This window comes from Urocitellus parryii, chromosome 12 (assembly GCF_045843805.1).
Source record: "Urocitellus parryii isolate mUroPar1 chromosome 12, mUroPar1.hap1, whole genome shotgun sequence".
In the NCBI taxonomy this organism is placed as follows: Eukaryota; Metazoa; Chordata; class Mammalia; order Rodentia; family Sciuridae; genus Urocitellus; species Urocitellus parryii.
In genome coordinates, this window is record NC_135542.1 from 52,324,250 (window position 1) to 52,337,521 (window position 13,272).

The 13,272-nt window shown below is 39.4% G+C and overlaps 2 protein-coding genes across 4 annotated transcripts in view; one reads left to right on the top strand and one right to left on the bottom strand.

The window, feature by feature from the left end:
* Positions 1-495: 495 nt before the first annotated feature.
* Positions 496-9,451, top strand: Mrpl33 (mitochondrial ribosomal protein L33). Its single transcript, XM_026411660.2, has 4 exons — positions 496-583; positions 1,408-1,426; positions 3,725-3,831; positions 9,149-9,451. The coding sequence occupies exons 1-4, from the start codon at positions 496-498 to the stop codon at positions 9,196-9,198; spliced, it is 264 nt and encodes an 87-aa protein (XP_026267445.1). The 3' UTR covers positions 9,199-9,451.
* Positions 9,452-11,240: 1,789 nt separating this feature from the next.
* Rbks (ribokinase) overlaps positions 11,241-13,272 on the bottom strand; it is an 87,589-nt gene continuing 85,557 nt past the window's right edge. For 2 of the 3 annotated variants that reach the window (XM_077791694.1, XM_026393859.2), the window contains exon 8: positions 11,241-11,483. In XM_077791694.1, coding sequence (XP_077647820.1) covers positions 11,310-11,483 — 174 coding nt within the window. In that variant the 3' untranslated portion in view covers positions 11,241-11,309. The remainder of the gene's footprint in view (positions 11,484-13,272) is intronic. The other variant, XM_026393936.2, reaches the window with a different exon arrangement.

A 13,272-nucleotide genomic window follows, 5' to 3' on the forward strand; every position in this document is an offset into this window, starting at 1 on the left:
TTGTGGTGCAAAGCCATTTTTGATGGCTATAAGCGGGGTCTCCGGAACCAAAGGGAACACACAGCTCTTCTAAAAATTGAAGGTGTTTATGCCAGAGATAAAACCGAGTTCTATTTGGGCAAAAGATGTGCTTATGTGTTCAAAGCAAAAAACAAACAAACAAACAAAAAAACAACAACACAGTGACTCCTGGTGACAGACCAAACAAAACCAGAATAATCTGGGGAAAAGTAACTCGTGCTCATAGAAATAGTGGCATGGTTCGGGCCAAATTCCGAAGCAACTGAAATGGTGTGTGATGCTGTACCACTCAAGAATGTAAACTAATGGAAAATAAATAAAGATGGATTTGTGCTCTTGTATTTAAAAAAAAAAAAGAAGAAGAAAAAAGAAAAAGAACGGTTAAAAAACAACCAATCAGCTAAACAATGTACGGGTTCCAGGTGGGGGCGTGGCTTCAGGCAGCTCCTGGAAATCCTCTTCCGGAACCGGCCCATGCCCCGGAAGCAGTTGTTGGTTGGGCGCTTAGCGCGTCACGGAGACCCCAGGGGTGCGGTCGCCATGTTCCTGTCGGTGGTCTCCTGTAAGTGCACCTGGAGGTGGCGGCGGGGGCTTACGGCGAGGGCGAGGGGGCCGTGAAAGGGCCCCCGGAGGATGAGGGGCGGGGAAAACGAACCGGCCGGGATGTTGCTGGTTCGCGGCGGCCTCACTGCGCGGCCGAGTGAACTGCTGGGGTCTGCGGGACTAGTCTGGATTCACTTAGCTTTTGCGGGACTTTAGAGTCTGGTCAGGAAGCGTGGGGCGCTTTCCCTCAGGTCTCTGTAGGGATGTGTCGGAAGAATCACAGGACGTCCCGGTTGGGAAGGACCTCAGAATTTCTAGCTCACATATTTCGTGCCCTAAAGGTGAGGAAATCAATCCGGAGAGGAGCAGTAGATGGCCCGAAACAACACAGTTGGGCAGTGGAAGCAGGCTCCCGAGTCAGTGCTCCCCTGCACCTGGCCGGCTTCTTGTTTAGACTTACTTTACCAACCCACCTAAAACGACGGTTGTTGCAGTTGCACAGGTTGACCTGTCAATCAAGACGCTTGTTCCATGCAAATAATTTAAACTTTAAAAGAGGAGGAAACAATGAAGTAGATGCGACCTTAGAAAGATTTAAAACGTTTCCAGTCCATCTGAAATGATGGTACAAAGCATTATATTCAGAATAGCGTTGATCCGATTGGCTCTTTTACTCTTTCAATAAAATGCTGTCGGGTTCTCAATATCTAGGGTGAAAAACGATGATATACTTAATGAATTAAATGTTTTTGGTTATTACTGACGTTTGTATTAACTTTGCATAAGATAATAAATTTGTTTTTATTTTCTTTCCCAACCTTTTCTCTACACATACACAAAAAGTTGCCAAGAGCAAGTCAAAGTAAGTGAAAGTTTTTAAAATTGAGCTTTGCTTCTTTATGTTAGTTTTTTTTCAGTTCAGTTGCTGCTAATGTATCCATGTATTAAACATTTAATCTTGATTTTTCTAAAAGTTGTTTTAAGGGTTATTTGTTGGATTTTTGTTCTTAGAGCTCTTTTAAAAACTGCAGATGTTTCTGTATTTATGATGTTGTTACCTCTGGACAAACTTGTTGTAAGTGGAAAATATTATAGCCAAAAATGGATTTAATACACCTCACCTACAGAACACTTGTGCTGCCTGTGTGCTGTATCTTGCTGCTTATTACTACCTTAAGAAATGATCAAGATTTGAAGTTTGGCTTCTACTGAATGCTCTTCTTTCATATCATGGTATAGTTGAAAAACAATAAGTTGAGAACCATCTTTATTTCCCTCCTGTCCAATGAAGCAGCTTCTGTGAGCATTCCTTTTTGCTTAAAGAACTTTCATGTCTTTTCTAGGCCCAGGGTTTATGAGCTTATTTTCTTGTTTCTAAACAAACCATTGGTGTGCTGTTTGGACTATCACCTTGTTTTCTATTTCCTCAAACTGGAGACCAGGGGCCATTTGTCTGAATCTAGCAGAATAAGTTGTAATCTGGTTAAATCACAGGGCCTGTTTTATGAGTTTTGTAATCTTTAGCATTCATGGTATAAGCGCTTTAAAAATAGTAAAGAGTAAAGATTCCATGATACCACAGAGACTAGAAATAACAGACTGGTAAAGATAAATTTTGTAAACAATAACTGAAGGTTTTCTTTTAAAAATAAAAATTCTAATGGCTGTTTTAAAACAGCCTTTTAAAACAGTAAGATGTTAGCTGAGCATGGTAGTGCATGTCTGAAATGTCAGCAATTTCGGAGGCTGAGGCAGTTAGGATTGAAAGTTCACAGCCAGGCTTTGCAATTTAGCAAGGTCCTAAGCAACTTAGCAAGAACCTGCCTCAAATAAATAAATAAAAGTAGCTGGGGATGTCTCTCAGTGGTTAAGTGCACCTGGGTTCAATCTCTGATTTAAAACACAAAGCAACCCTTAAAATTAGTTTTTTTTTTTTAAATTAAAGTTAATGAAAAACATGTATCTAAGTGTTTTTCCCCCCAGTACTTTTTATTAAAAAGATTTTTTTTTGTAGATGTAGTGGACAGAATGACTTTATTTTATTTGTTTTATTGTTATGTGGTGCTGAGGATTGAACTCAGTGCCTCATGCATGCTAGGCAAGCGCTCTACTGTTGAGCTATAGCCCCAGCCCCCTTTTATTGATTCACAAAGTTTTTCCTACAGTGCTTTTTATTGATTCACAAATTTTTTCCTACAATTCGTTTATGTCAGAATTTCCCACTGCTACGTTCTGTAAGTTTCCCATGCCTTTGGTTTTTGTTGAGGTATTCCCTGCCTCTTGCGTTCTTTATATCTTGTGACATTTGTCATATATGTATTGCCTTTAGACCCTATACACCAACTCAATTTTCATAGCATACCTTTATTTCCTGGAGGACACAGACAGATACAGCTTTATATTTTCCATAGTGCTTTTCTCAAAGTAAGCACTTGATTGAGATTTATTGTCCATCTTAGCTATAATCAACAAATGTATGCCTCTTTGGAAGCACCATGTTGAACATTGAAAGCAATGTAGTGATGTGGAACGTGGTCTAAAGTGTTTCAAATTTAGTTTGAAAAATATATGAGAAATGACATGGTCTACATAGGGAGACAAGACACATGAAAAAGTATAGGAGAGTTAAAAGGTCTTTATTGCATGAACTTCATCCTTTGGATGACTGTAACTTAAAGTATGAAGGGACAAAAGGTTTGCTATGTAAGTGATATAAAACTTTCTGTTTCTTTATTTTGTTCCTTCCTTAATTGTGCTCTTATCACTCATACTCTAGAATAGAGAGGGCTCTTATGAGACAACCATTTTTACAATTGCCTCACTTGGTAGCTGTGATCATCAGTACTTTTCTATTAATACCCCCTCCTCATGGGTTCCTCATGAGAGGTGGATGTCTGAGGCTAGTTCCCCAATGTGGCTTGATTGTTCTTACTATTTTCATAGGTCATTACCAAATCACTGTGTGTTAGATCAAACCCCCCAATTCAAACCATTGAAACTGCCCTATGGGAAACATAGGCTGTGTTAGAACCAAACTTTCTCAGGGTCAACTAATGTCCACAACTAATACAACTCCTCAAGCTTCTCAAAATGTGCCGTCCACTTATGACTGAATTTAGTCCATTTCCTCAGCTTGTAACAGCTTACTTTTTAATCTTAGAACCCTTCTGGTGAAAATGGTGAGCCAAGCTGGGACAGGTTTCTCCTTCAACGCCAAGAGAAGCCGACTCCGGGAGAAACTGACTCTTTTGCATTACGATCCACTTGGTAAGATTCAGAGAATTACTGCACCGTAGGTTCAGATGCTTTTAAAGTCTGTTGCCTTGGAATATACCAGGACACAAAGCCAGATTAAGACCTTGTGCTCTTGGCACTAGATTCAAGTTTAAATAGAATATGTCAGGGAAAATCTCCAGGAAGAGATAATTAACTAACGACATGAAGGTAAGAAACCAACCATGTAAAGAGAATAGGCAGTATCCTGCTAGAAACAAAGAGAGTGTCTTGCGAAGGGGAAGGTATGGTCTAACAGTGGAAAGTTATAGGGTCTAGATGTAAGTTAAGGAAATGTAGTGTCTTTTTTTTGGTTTTGAGAATAGGAAATATTATTTTCCATTTTGTGCCCTCCATTAAAAGACCATCATGCAATTTTAAGTGGTGTGTATTTGTCTAAAACAGACTTGTGTTCCCAAAGCCAGATAATCTGCTCAAACCTGATTGCTGTTGGTGGAAGCCCATCCTGTTTCTGCATTTGATGTGAAGGTTTATGCCAAAACAAAAACCAAAACCTGGCAAGCAAAATTTTTTTTTTTTTGTTTTGTTTTGGTATTGGATATTGAACCCATGGGCGCTCATCTGCTGAGCCACATTGCTAGCCCTTTTCTTAATTTTTAATTTTATTTAGAGACACGATTCTCATAGATTGCTTAGGGCCTTGGTAAGTTCCTGAGGCTGACCTTGATCTTGTGATCCTGCCTCAACCTCCCAAATTGCTGGGGTTACAGGTGTGTGCCACTACGTCTAACCATAATTGCTTCTTAATAATATTGACAAAGACTATGTTAATGTCAGGAAGTGCTTTTAAAAAGTTCTGAGAAGTCCATTTGTCAGCTTAAAATTGCTTGAGTTCCATTTGTTAGTAGAAATACAATTTCCTGCTCATATTGCTGATCATTCATTAACATAATAAAAAGGGAATTCTAGTTTTATACCTGAGAATTAGGAGTCTGAATATCAGGATGATTCCTCATGTGGTAGAAAAATTAGTAGAAGAATAGTTTGATAGCTAGATTAGTGTTGTGTTTTTCTGCCTGATTTCTTTGTATTAGCTGGTGAAAACTCAAAAGTGGTGAACTTTATACTGAAGTAATTTTATTGTACCATGTTAACTCCTTTAGAGTTTGTTTTTTAGGAACTTGCACACTACTAATAAATATTGATTGAAAAACCTTTTGCAATAATAGGTATGAAAAGGTATTGGAGTTTTCATCCTTAGTATGGAGTAGGTATCGGGAACTTATTTGTCACGTTGATTTTAAGATTGGGAAAAGAGGGCTGGGATGTAGCTCAGTGGCAAAGCATCTCCCTTGCATTCGCAAAGCCCTGGGTTCGACCCCCCAGTTCCAAAAAAGACAAAAGAACCCCACCAAAAAAAAAAAAAAAAAAAGATTATAGCCATAACTGGTTTTGATCATAAGTTCAAAAAATGGGAGAAAAGACTCGTATATAAATTTTAGATACAATTAGGACTTTCTAATAAGGAATGGTTTGAGCCTTGATAGCACAATTTTTGTCTTTTCTGAAGAAAAGGATGTTCTGGGATAGTAGACTACCTGCCTTTCTGTCCACTTATTGGATCCTTTGCAGACTTTTGTGATGAAGATGTTTGCCTTGGAGCCTGTCGCATTGCCCAGGGTACCTAATAGCTTGGCAATTTTCCTAGCATATTTTACTGACATGAGTTAAGTTAGTTTGAGGATAATGTTTTGTTTTATGAAGGAAATCAGGTAAGGAAATAAATATTCCCAGTTATTTGAGCATTTTCTAGTAAACTCTTTGGCAAGAACCAGCTGTATCTGCTCCTGTCCTTTCAGACTCAACTTTCCTAATGTAAAACTAGATGCTAATATCCAGGGAGGAAGGATTAAAGCTGAGGCCTAAGCTTATTAAACTTTGTTTATCATAAAGAGAATGAAAACTTGTCAGTTTTAATTCCTTGGGTGACTAAACAAGATAATATAGACTTTAATTGAAACAGAATAGATTTAGGTTAGCTGAAGGGAAAGAACTTGACATATTAATTCTTCTATGAATTAAGCAGCAAATATTTTGACAGAAAATTTATGTTTACGGTTGTGGATAGCATTGTGTCATTTCAGCTCAGTAAACACATATTGAGTCCTTCTGTGTATCTGGAAACAACTCTATAAGTGAGTTGGAGTTCTCTCTCAGGGAAAGAAATAGGATAGAGTATTTTGGGAAATTTGTCCAGGGACTCAGAGCTACAAATGATAGAGCCAAAGTTTGAATCAATGATTCTAAACCCAATTCCCTGTTCTTTCTGTTATAGGGAGCCAGTTTGATCTTTCTAAACTTTTAATTTTTTAAAAAATCAGAACTTTCCCCTGTGTTCAGCCTAGTATCTAAGATCATGAAGCCTCACTGTGATTCCTGCCACCTATCACTTTTCCTGCTTTAGTCATCCAAATGCTGCTCCTTTAAGGGCTAAGTTTTACTCTGTTGGGCCTTCTGTCACTATTACTTTCACCTTAATCTTTAGGTTCTTAAAGGGTTTATTGGAAATTCATATGGGTACCTCATGAGTACTAAATCAGGAACTCTTTTTTTTGTGTGTGTGTATGTTGGGAATTGAACCCAGGGGCTCTTAACCACTGAGCCACGTCCCCAGCCCTTTTTATTTTATATTTTGAGACAGGGTCTCACCAGGTTGCTTAGGGCCTCTCTAAATTGCTGAGGCTAGCTTCAAATTTATAATCCTCCTGCTTCAGCCTCCTGAGCCACTGGAATTACAGGCAGGCACCACTGTGCCTGGCTTTTTGTTTATATATTTTTCCTAAGACAGGGATTCACTATATTGCCCAGGCTGTCTTTGAAAGTGCAATCCTCTGGCCTTAACTTCCTGGAGGGTTGGGATTATAGACAAGTGCATCTCATACTTTTGTAAACTTTGCATTGTCTAGCACAGTTCCTTGGAATAAAATGTTTGTTCTTTTGAATTAAAGGAATTACTACAGTGAATGAAAGAATTTTCCTGAATAAAACCTTGTTGTATTAATCTTATTTGTTCCTTCTCTTGGTCATTTAAATAATCTCCTGATTGCTTCTCAGTGAGATAAGTCCCCTGCCTCCCTTTGTTTTCTTTTTTGGTGGTGCTAGGGATTGAATCCAGGACTTTGCAGATGCTAAAGTACTCTTATCACTGAGCTACAATGCCAACCCTCCTTTTAGCTCAACTTTTGCCTTCGTGAAGAAAAACACACAGAAAATATTTCTAAACAGCATTATTTTGGAAAGTGTGTTGTGTCTTTACTAACATCTGTAGTGCTTTGTAGGTCCTCCTTAGAGGAGTGGAGTCTTAGGAGGAGCAGTTCTACTTATATTTTAGATGATATGAAGTATGCAAAAAATATCCCATATATTCAATGTCTGTATTATGTAGTATTCTTATTCATTTCTTAGGTGAAGTTCTGTTAACTGGTTAATGGTTTTTAAATTCAGCTGCCTTTTAGAATTGTCTAAGGAGTTTTTAAAAATGTTGTTTTCTAGTCCATTTCTAGCTCTACTGAACCAGAATTAGTGTAGGGGTGGAGGTGAGAAACAAGAATCTATTTTAAACAAGCTACCTAGCTATTTTTTTTTTTATAGTTATAGGTGGACAGTATGTCTTTGTTTAATTTTTTATGCAGTGCTAAGGATTGAACTCAGTGCCTCATGTGTGCTAATAATAAGCAAGTGCTCTGCCACTGAGCTACAGCCCTAGCCCTATTTGGCTAATACTTAATCACACTTTGGGAATCTCATATATAGAGATTCTGTCCGTTGTGATAAAGAAGAAGAAAATACAAAGCTAAAATTATTTTGTATGGTAGAGACTATTGGGGAGTTATTAGGTCACATTCCTTGAGTTCCTGAATCTTCCTTGGGTGCATTGCCTTTTTTGGCAAAGAGGAATCAAGTGGGGTGAGTGTAGGGGGAAGTGGTTAGAAGTTAATTGTGGGTTCTAGGGCATTAGGGGACTCTGGAACCCTTATTTTCCTAGCATGTAGCGTGTGCGCGCGCGCCAGGCTTCTGTTCTCACAACTAAAAGGCTCAGGGGTCACTCCAGTTAAACTGGGCTAATCGGCCTGCACAAAATAACCATACAAGAGACACAAATACCTTTTTCTTTGGGGTTGCTGTGACGGCTCCTCTGACCTTAAGGGTCTGCAGAAAGAGAGAGCATGCGCTGACCCCTTTTATTGAGGAGAAGCTATTCAAATGAGGCAAGGGGTCAGGTTTCAGGGGGCTGAGTCTGTCTTCATGATGTCCACTGTCAGGTTGACTGACACCTGGGTAGGCCACACCCAAGGGCACAGTAAGAGAAGGGGACACACACAAGGCACTTCCATGGAAGATTCTATCCTAAACAGGGCAAGGGGTAATATTACAAAGGAACAGGTGAGCGTAGCTTCACCCATGGGACTGTAGCAAGCACACCCATGCACGATGACAAGACCCTTGTACCCAAGAAGGGTGGGGAAAGCTCTGCCACATTTCTGTGACTGAGCGCCTCAGCACCCATCCGGGGAGTGTAACTCAGTCACGTGTAAGGTTGGTCTCCCGTGTGTGAGTGTGTGTGTGTGTGTGTGTGTGTGTGTGTGTGTGAGAGAGAGAGAGAGAGAGAGAGAGAGAGAGAGAGAGAGAGACTGGGTATGAAATCTAGGGCCTTGTGTCTGTTATGCAAGTGCTCTACAACTGAGCTACATCCGCAGGTAGCTACCTGACTTTATCCAAGAAGATAGGGATCCCCCATCCCAGGGAACTATATTCTTGTCATATTTACAATGTTGAGATTTTGGTTATAATACTTCATTACTAAAGTAAGATGTTCCTATTTGGGTTTATTAGAACAGCTCTGGAAAGTAGAAGTACCGTGGTATTTACTCTTTCCATTAGGCTGCCTTTTCTTCCTTGTCCTGCTCAGTTCTTGCTGCTCTGGTTCTGGGTCCAGCTCCCAGCCTGCTCTTGCTTACTTGCTCCTGGAGTGGACCTCAGCTGGTGAAGACATTGAGTGTTTCCATGTTTGTCACTTTCTTTTTTAATGTGAATATTTCACACTGATTAAAGTATGACCTTGTGGAATACTAAGGATGCTACTAATTTGCTGGTGAGTAGTCTTTCCCTCTAGTCATTTCTTGACTCTGGAATTGAGGAACTGAGTTTACAGATCACCTTCAAACTCATGACAGAGGAATAGTAAAATGTGAGAGAGGAGAGGTCTTAATGGCCTAATAACATATTTTTATTAAAAATGTTGATGACACTTTTTAGTTTTCTTCTACAACCCTTTTTTCTCCCCCCACAGTGAAAAAAAAAGTCCTCTTCACGGAACAGAAAAAAATACGCTCTCTCTGAACAATGGATTGAAAATGAACTTGATTTATAAATGAGAAGACTGAGGGCGGGGATACTGATTCAGAAATCCCACAGCTTGTAATAAAAGAAGAGGAAATGGCGTGGCATCACTGCCTCCTGTGATTTCAAGGCCATTGTGAAGGGAAACAATGCAGTGAAAGAAAGTTCTTCATATTAGGACAGACATCGTTGCTTCGCGTTTATTTATCTTTCTGGATATTTTTATAGCCCTTAATAAAAAATATTAAAATAGCCTGTGCCATTGTCTCTTAGTGATGTTTTCCCCTCCCATTTAAAAATTTAAAAAGCAACCACATTCCTAAGAAAAAAACATTGTTTCATATTTTTCCATGGTGAGACTTATGCAAGAACTTCTAGATTGCTGCTTGTATTTTATAGAATGGACAGAGCAGCACTCCAGGTGATCTTGAAGACCCCCCCCTCCCCGTATAATGATGGAATTGGGTGACAAGGATGAGCAGGAAGGACAACAAAGGAAACTAAGAGAACTTCTGTTTGTGATTTGTGCTTATATAAAATTAGGAAAAATGCCATTGGTTCGTATTCTCAAGTCCAGATCACCAAAGCAGTACCTAGGATTTTTAGACAGTTTCAGACTCCTTTATCTCCTAGATCTCTTTTTTTTTTTTTGGTGATACTGGGGATTGAACCCAGGGCACAGTGTGTACTAGGCAATTGCTCTACCTCTTGAGCTATGTTCCCCAACCCTAACTTCCCCCTTTGTTTTTGGACTGGGGATTGTACTCACAGACACTTTACCACTAAGCTAAATTCCCGGTCCTATTTATTTTGAAACAAGGTCTTGCTAAATTGCTAAGAGTGGCCATGAACTTGTGATCCTCCTGTCTCAGCCTCTTGAGTCACTGGGAAAATAGCTACGCACCACCATACCTGGCCATTCCAGATCTTAAAATTTTATTTTGGGACAGGGTCTTACCAGGTTGCCCTGACTGGCCTCAAACTTGGTAATCCTCTTGGCCCAGATCCATATATTTTCTTGCATAGGCTACTGTTACCCTCATATTTTCAAAACATTCCAGTTTTCTCCTTTATTTCTCAAAATTCTGGCTGAAAGGATTATTTTTTATTTTTGTCCCCTCCTTCTCTTTGAACTTTGCTGGTTCATATCCTGTCCTATCTTAAGCACTTGTATGGGAGAAAGATGAGTGCCTGCCCTGGCCACAGCATTGAGAAGCAGTGCTGTTCCAAAGTAGCAGGTGTTCCCTCCCTATGGCCCAATCTGCCTCTAGAGGAAAAGCAGGCACAGCTCTCTGGAAATGGAATTGGATGTGAACAGTTGTTGAGTCTTAAGGGCTTGTGGCATTATAGTCAATCAGCTATTTTATGGCATCTTTTGTTAAAGCTGTGGTTCAAAGCAGTAACAGGTGAGATCTCAGTTATATTTAGATTGAAACTGTACACAATAGAGTCTAGGGTTACAAGAGAAGTCTTACATGATCCTAATTAAGCCATGTGAAGGATTTGTGTCCTGCATGAATTGCTTTAAAAAACAAAAAGCCTTAACATCTGACCTAACAAATGTGTATTCAGCCCTTAAGCTGAACGAGGCCCACAGGGTGTTTACATTTTAAAAAAATAAGTTGCTGATATATAAACAATATCAATAAATATGGAAACTTTTGGTTTATGTAGAAAACCTGAAGTTTGATAATACTTGAGCTAAAGAATGAGTATTGGCCACCTCTAAGTACTTGGGAGATTGAATCCTTATTCCTTTTCTCCTTATTGAACATTCTGTTCTCTGGCTCTAGAGGCTGGTATCCACCACCCCTGCTGTATGGTGCCACATAAAATTATCAATCTACAGGCAATAGAATATGCTGGTCCTGAGTAGTGATAAGTTTTACACAGATCCTGATTGTGGAATCTAATTATAGTTGGTTCTTGTGAATGTATGAAAAGCAAAGGATCATCCTTATAAATAAGTAAATGAAAACTTGAATGTGATTCCTAAATGAACATAATATTTACAAAGAAGAGAGAGGACATTTTCTAGTAAGTGTTAGCTAGGAATGGTCACCTCAGGTTCATTTTATTTCCAGGTATCTTTACTTGAGGGATAACAGTAATCAGAACAGAGTAGGAGGAAGGTCTTTTTTGTATGGATAAGATGACTGTGTTCCTACAGCTTGTACACTGACTGCTGCGATGAAATTGGATCTCCTGAGCATTTCTTCCAAGGACAAACTTGGGTAATAAGCCATGTAAAAGGCCAGAGCTCCCACAAAGCTGTCACCAGCACCCTGTAATGAAAAACACAGTTGTGAAGATAAGCATGTGGTCAACCTGTTGTCCACACTGTATAGTTTAAAAACATAATTTTAGAGTAGTTTTAGATTTATAGAAAAGGGACAAGGACAGTGGCGTTTCCATATATCCCACACACAGACCTGTTAATATCTTAATGTGGTACATTTATCACAATGATGAAATGGTACTGATATATTAACTGAACTCTATTAGGATTGTGTTTTTCCTTCGTATCTTTATTCTGTTGCAGGATCCCATTTAGTTGTCATGTTAGACTCCTATGGGCTGACAGTTTCTTTTTTTTTTTTTTAAAGAAAGAGTGAGAGAGAGTGAGAAAGAGGGAGAGAGAGACAGAGAATTTTTTAATATTTATTTTTCAGTATTTGGCGGACACAGCATCTTTGTATGTGGTGCTGAGGATCGAACCCGGGCCGCACGCATGCCAGGCGAGTGCGCTACCACTTGAGCCACATCCCCAGCCCCTGACAGTTTCTTAGGTGGTTTTGATGACTTGGATAGTTTTGAGGACTGATTAGGTTTTGTAGAATCTGTTTCATTGGGATTTGTGTATTTTTTCCTCATGGTCAGGCTGTGGCTATAGTTTTGGAAGGAAGACCACAAGAGTAAAGTGTCATTCTCATCGTATCAAGGGTAGATACTGTCAATATGGCTTACCACTGATGATGCTAACTTTCATCACTTGGCCAAGGTTTTGCCACTGTAGTCACTTTGCTCTCTCTCATTTTTTTTTCCTCGCCCTTTCTTCCTTCCTTTCTTTCTTCCTTTGTTTCTTTTTGTCTGAACTGAGAATCAAATCCAGCTTTGGCTAAGTTGCTGAGGCTGGCCTCGAACTTGCAACCCTTCTGCCTCAGCCTCTCCAGTTGCTGGGATTACAGTCATGTGCCACCACACCCGGCTTAAAACAATTTAGATGTTACATGATATTACTTGAAAAATTATTCTGGTATTCAACAGATTCAGGGGGCACTTTCCAGTTTTCCCATTTGCTAGTTCTTTAGACCCAAGAGTTTTCATGACAAATCTTGAGGCTGTTCTTCAGCCTTTACAAAGAGCCTTGATTGGCATGAGATTGTTTTAGTTGCAGCTGAAGTATTCAATGAGCTATGTGCCCAGCACAGTGATGGGTACTAGAAAAGAAGCAAAATCCACTGTGGATCAAACACTAAACAGTGGCAGAGCTTATAAATGCAGTTGGATTTTAAGAAAGGATTTGAATAAAGCCTCCCTGAAGGGAGTCCTTATAGAATGAACCAGACTTCTAGAGAGAAGGCAGGCCTCGAAGAACAAAGACCCCAGAGGCGGAAGGAACAGAGTGAGCTCAGGGAGTGGCTTTAAGGAGAACCACATTTCCCTTTGTTTACATAAAGCAGTCAATATTACACTTGCCAAGGAGTCATAGAAAAGCTTACATAAGTGTTTCCTTCGTGCCTCAGTGCTGAACAGTGTTCACCACTCTTGTCTGAAGGATGCAATGAAAAAAGATATGATTCCTAACTGACCTCCATTTCAGCATAGCAGTAGATATGAGAAAACTCTGAGCTGCATGGAGGATATATTATGAAATACCATTAGAAAGTCTTTGACGTACAAGAGATGGACAACACTACAAGATATGAAAAGGAGTGGCAAACTCTTAAGATTCTAAGACTTTATTTCTCCTCCTTAAATTATACACAACTAAATTCCAGGTAGTTAAAAGGTTAGATATAAAAAATAAAACAATAAAAATAATAAGATGAAAGTTTAGGTGAGTATTTGTGT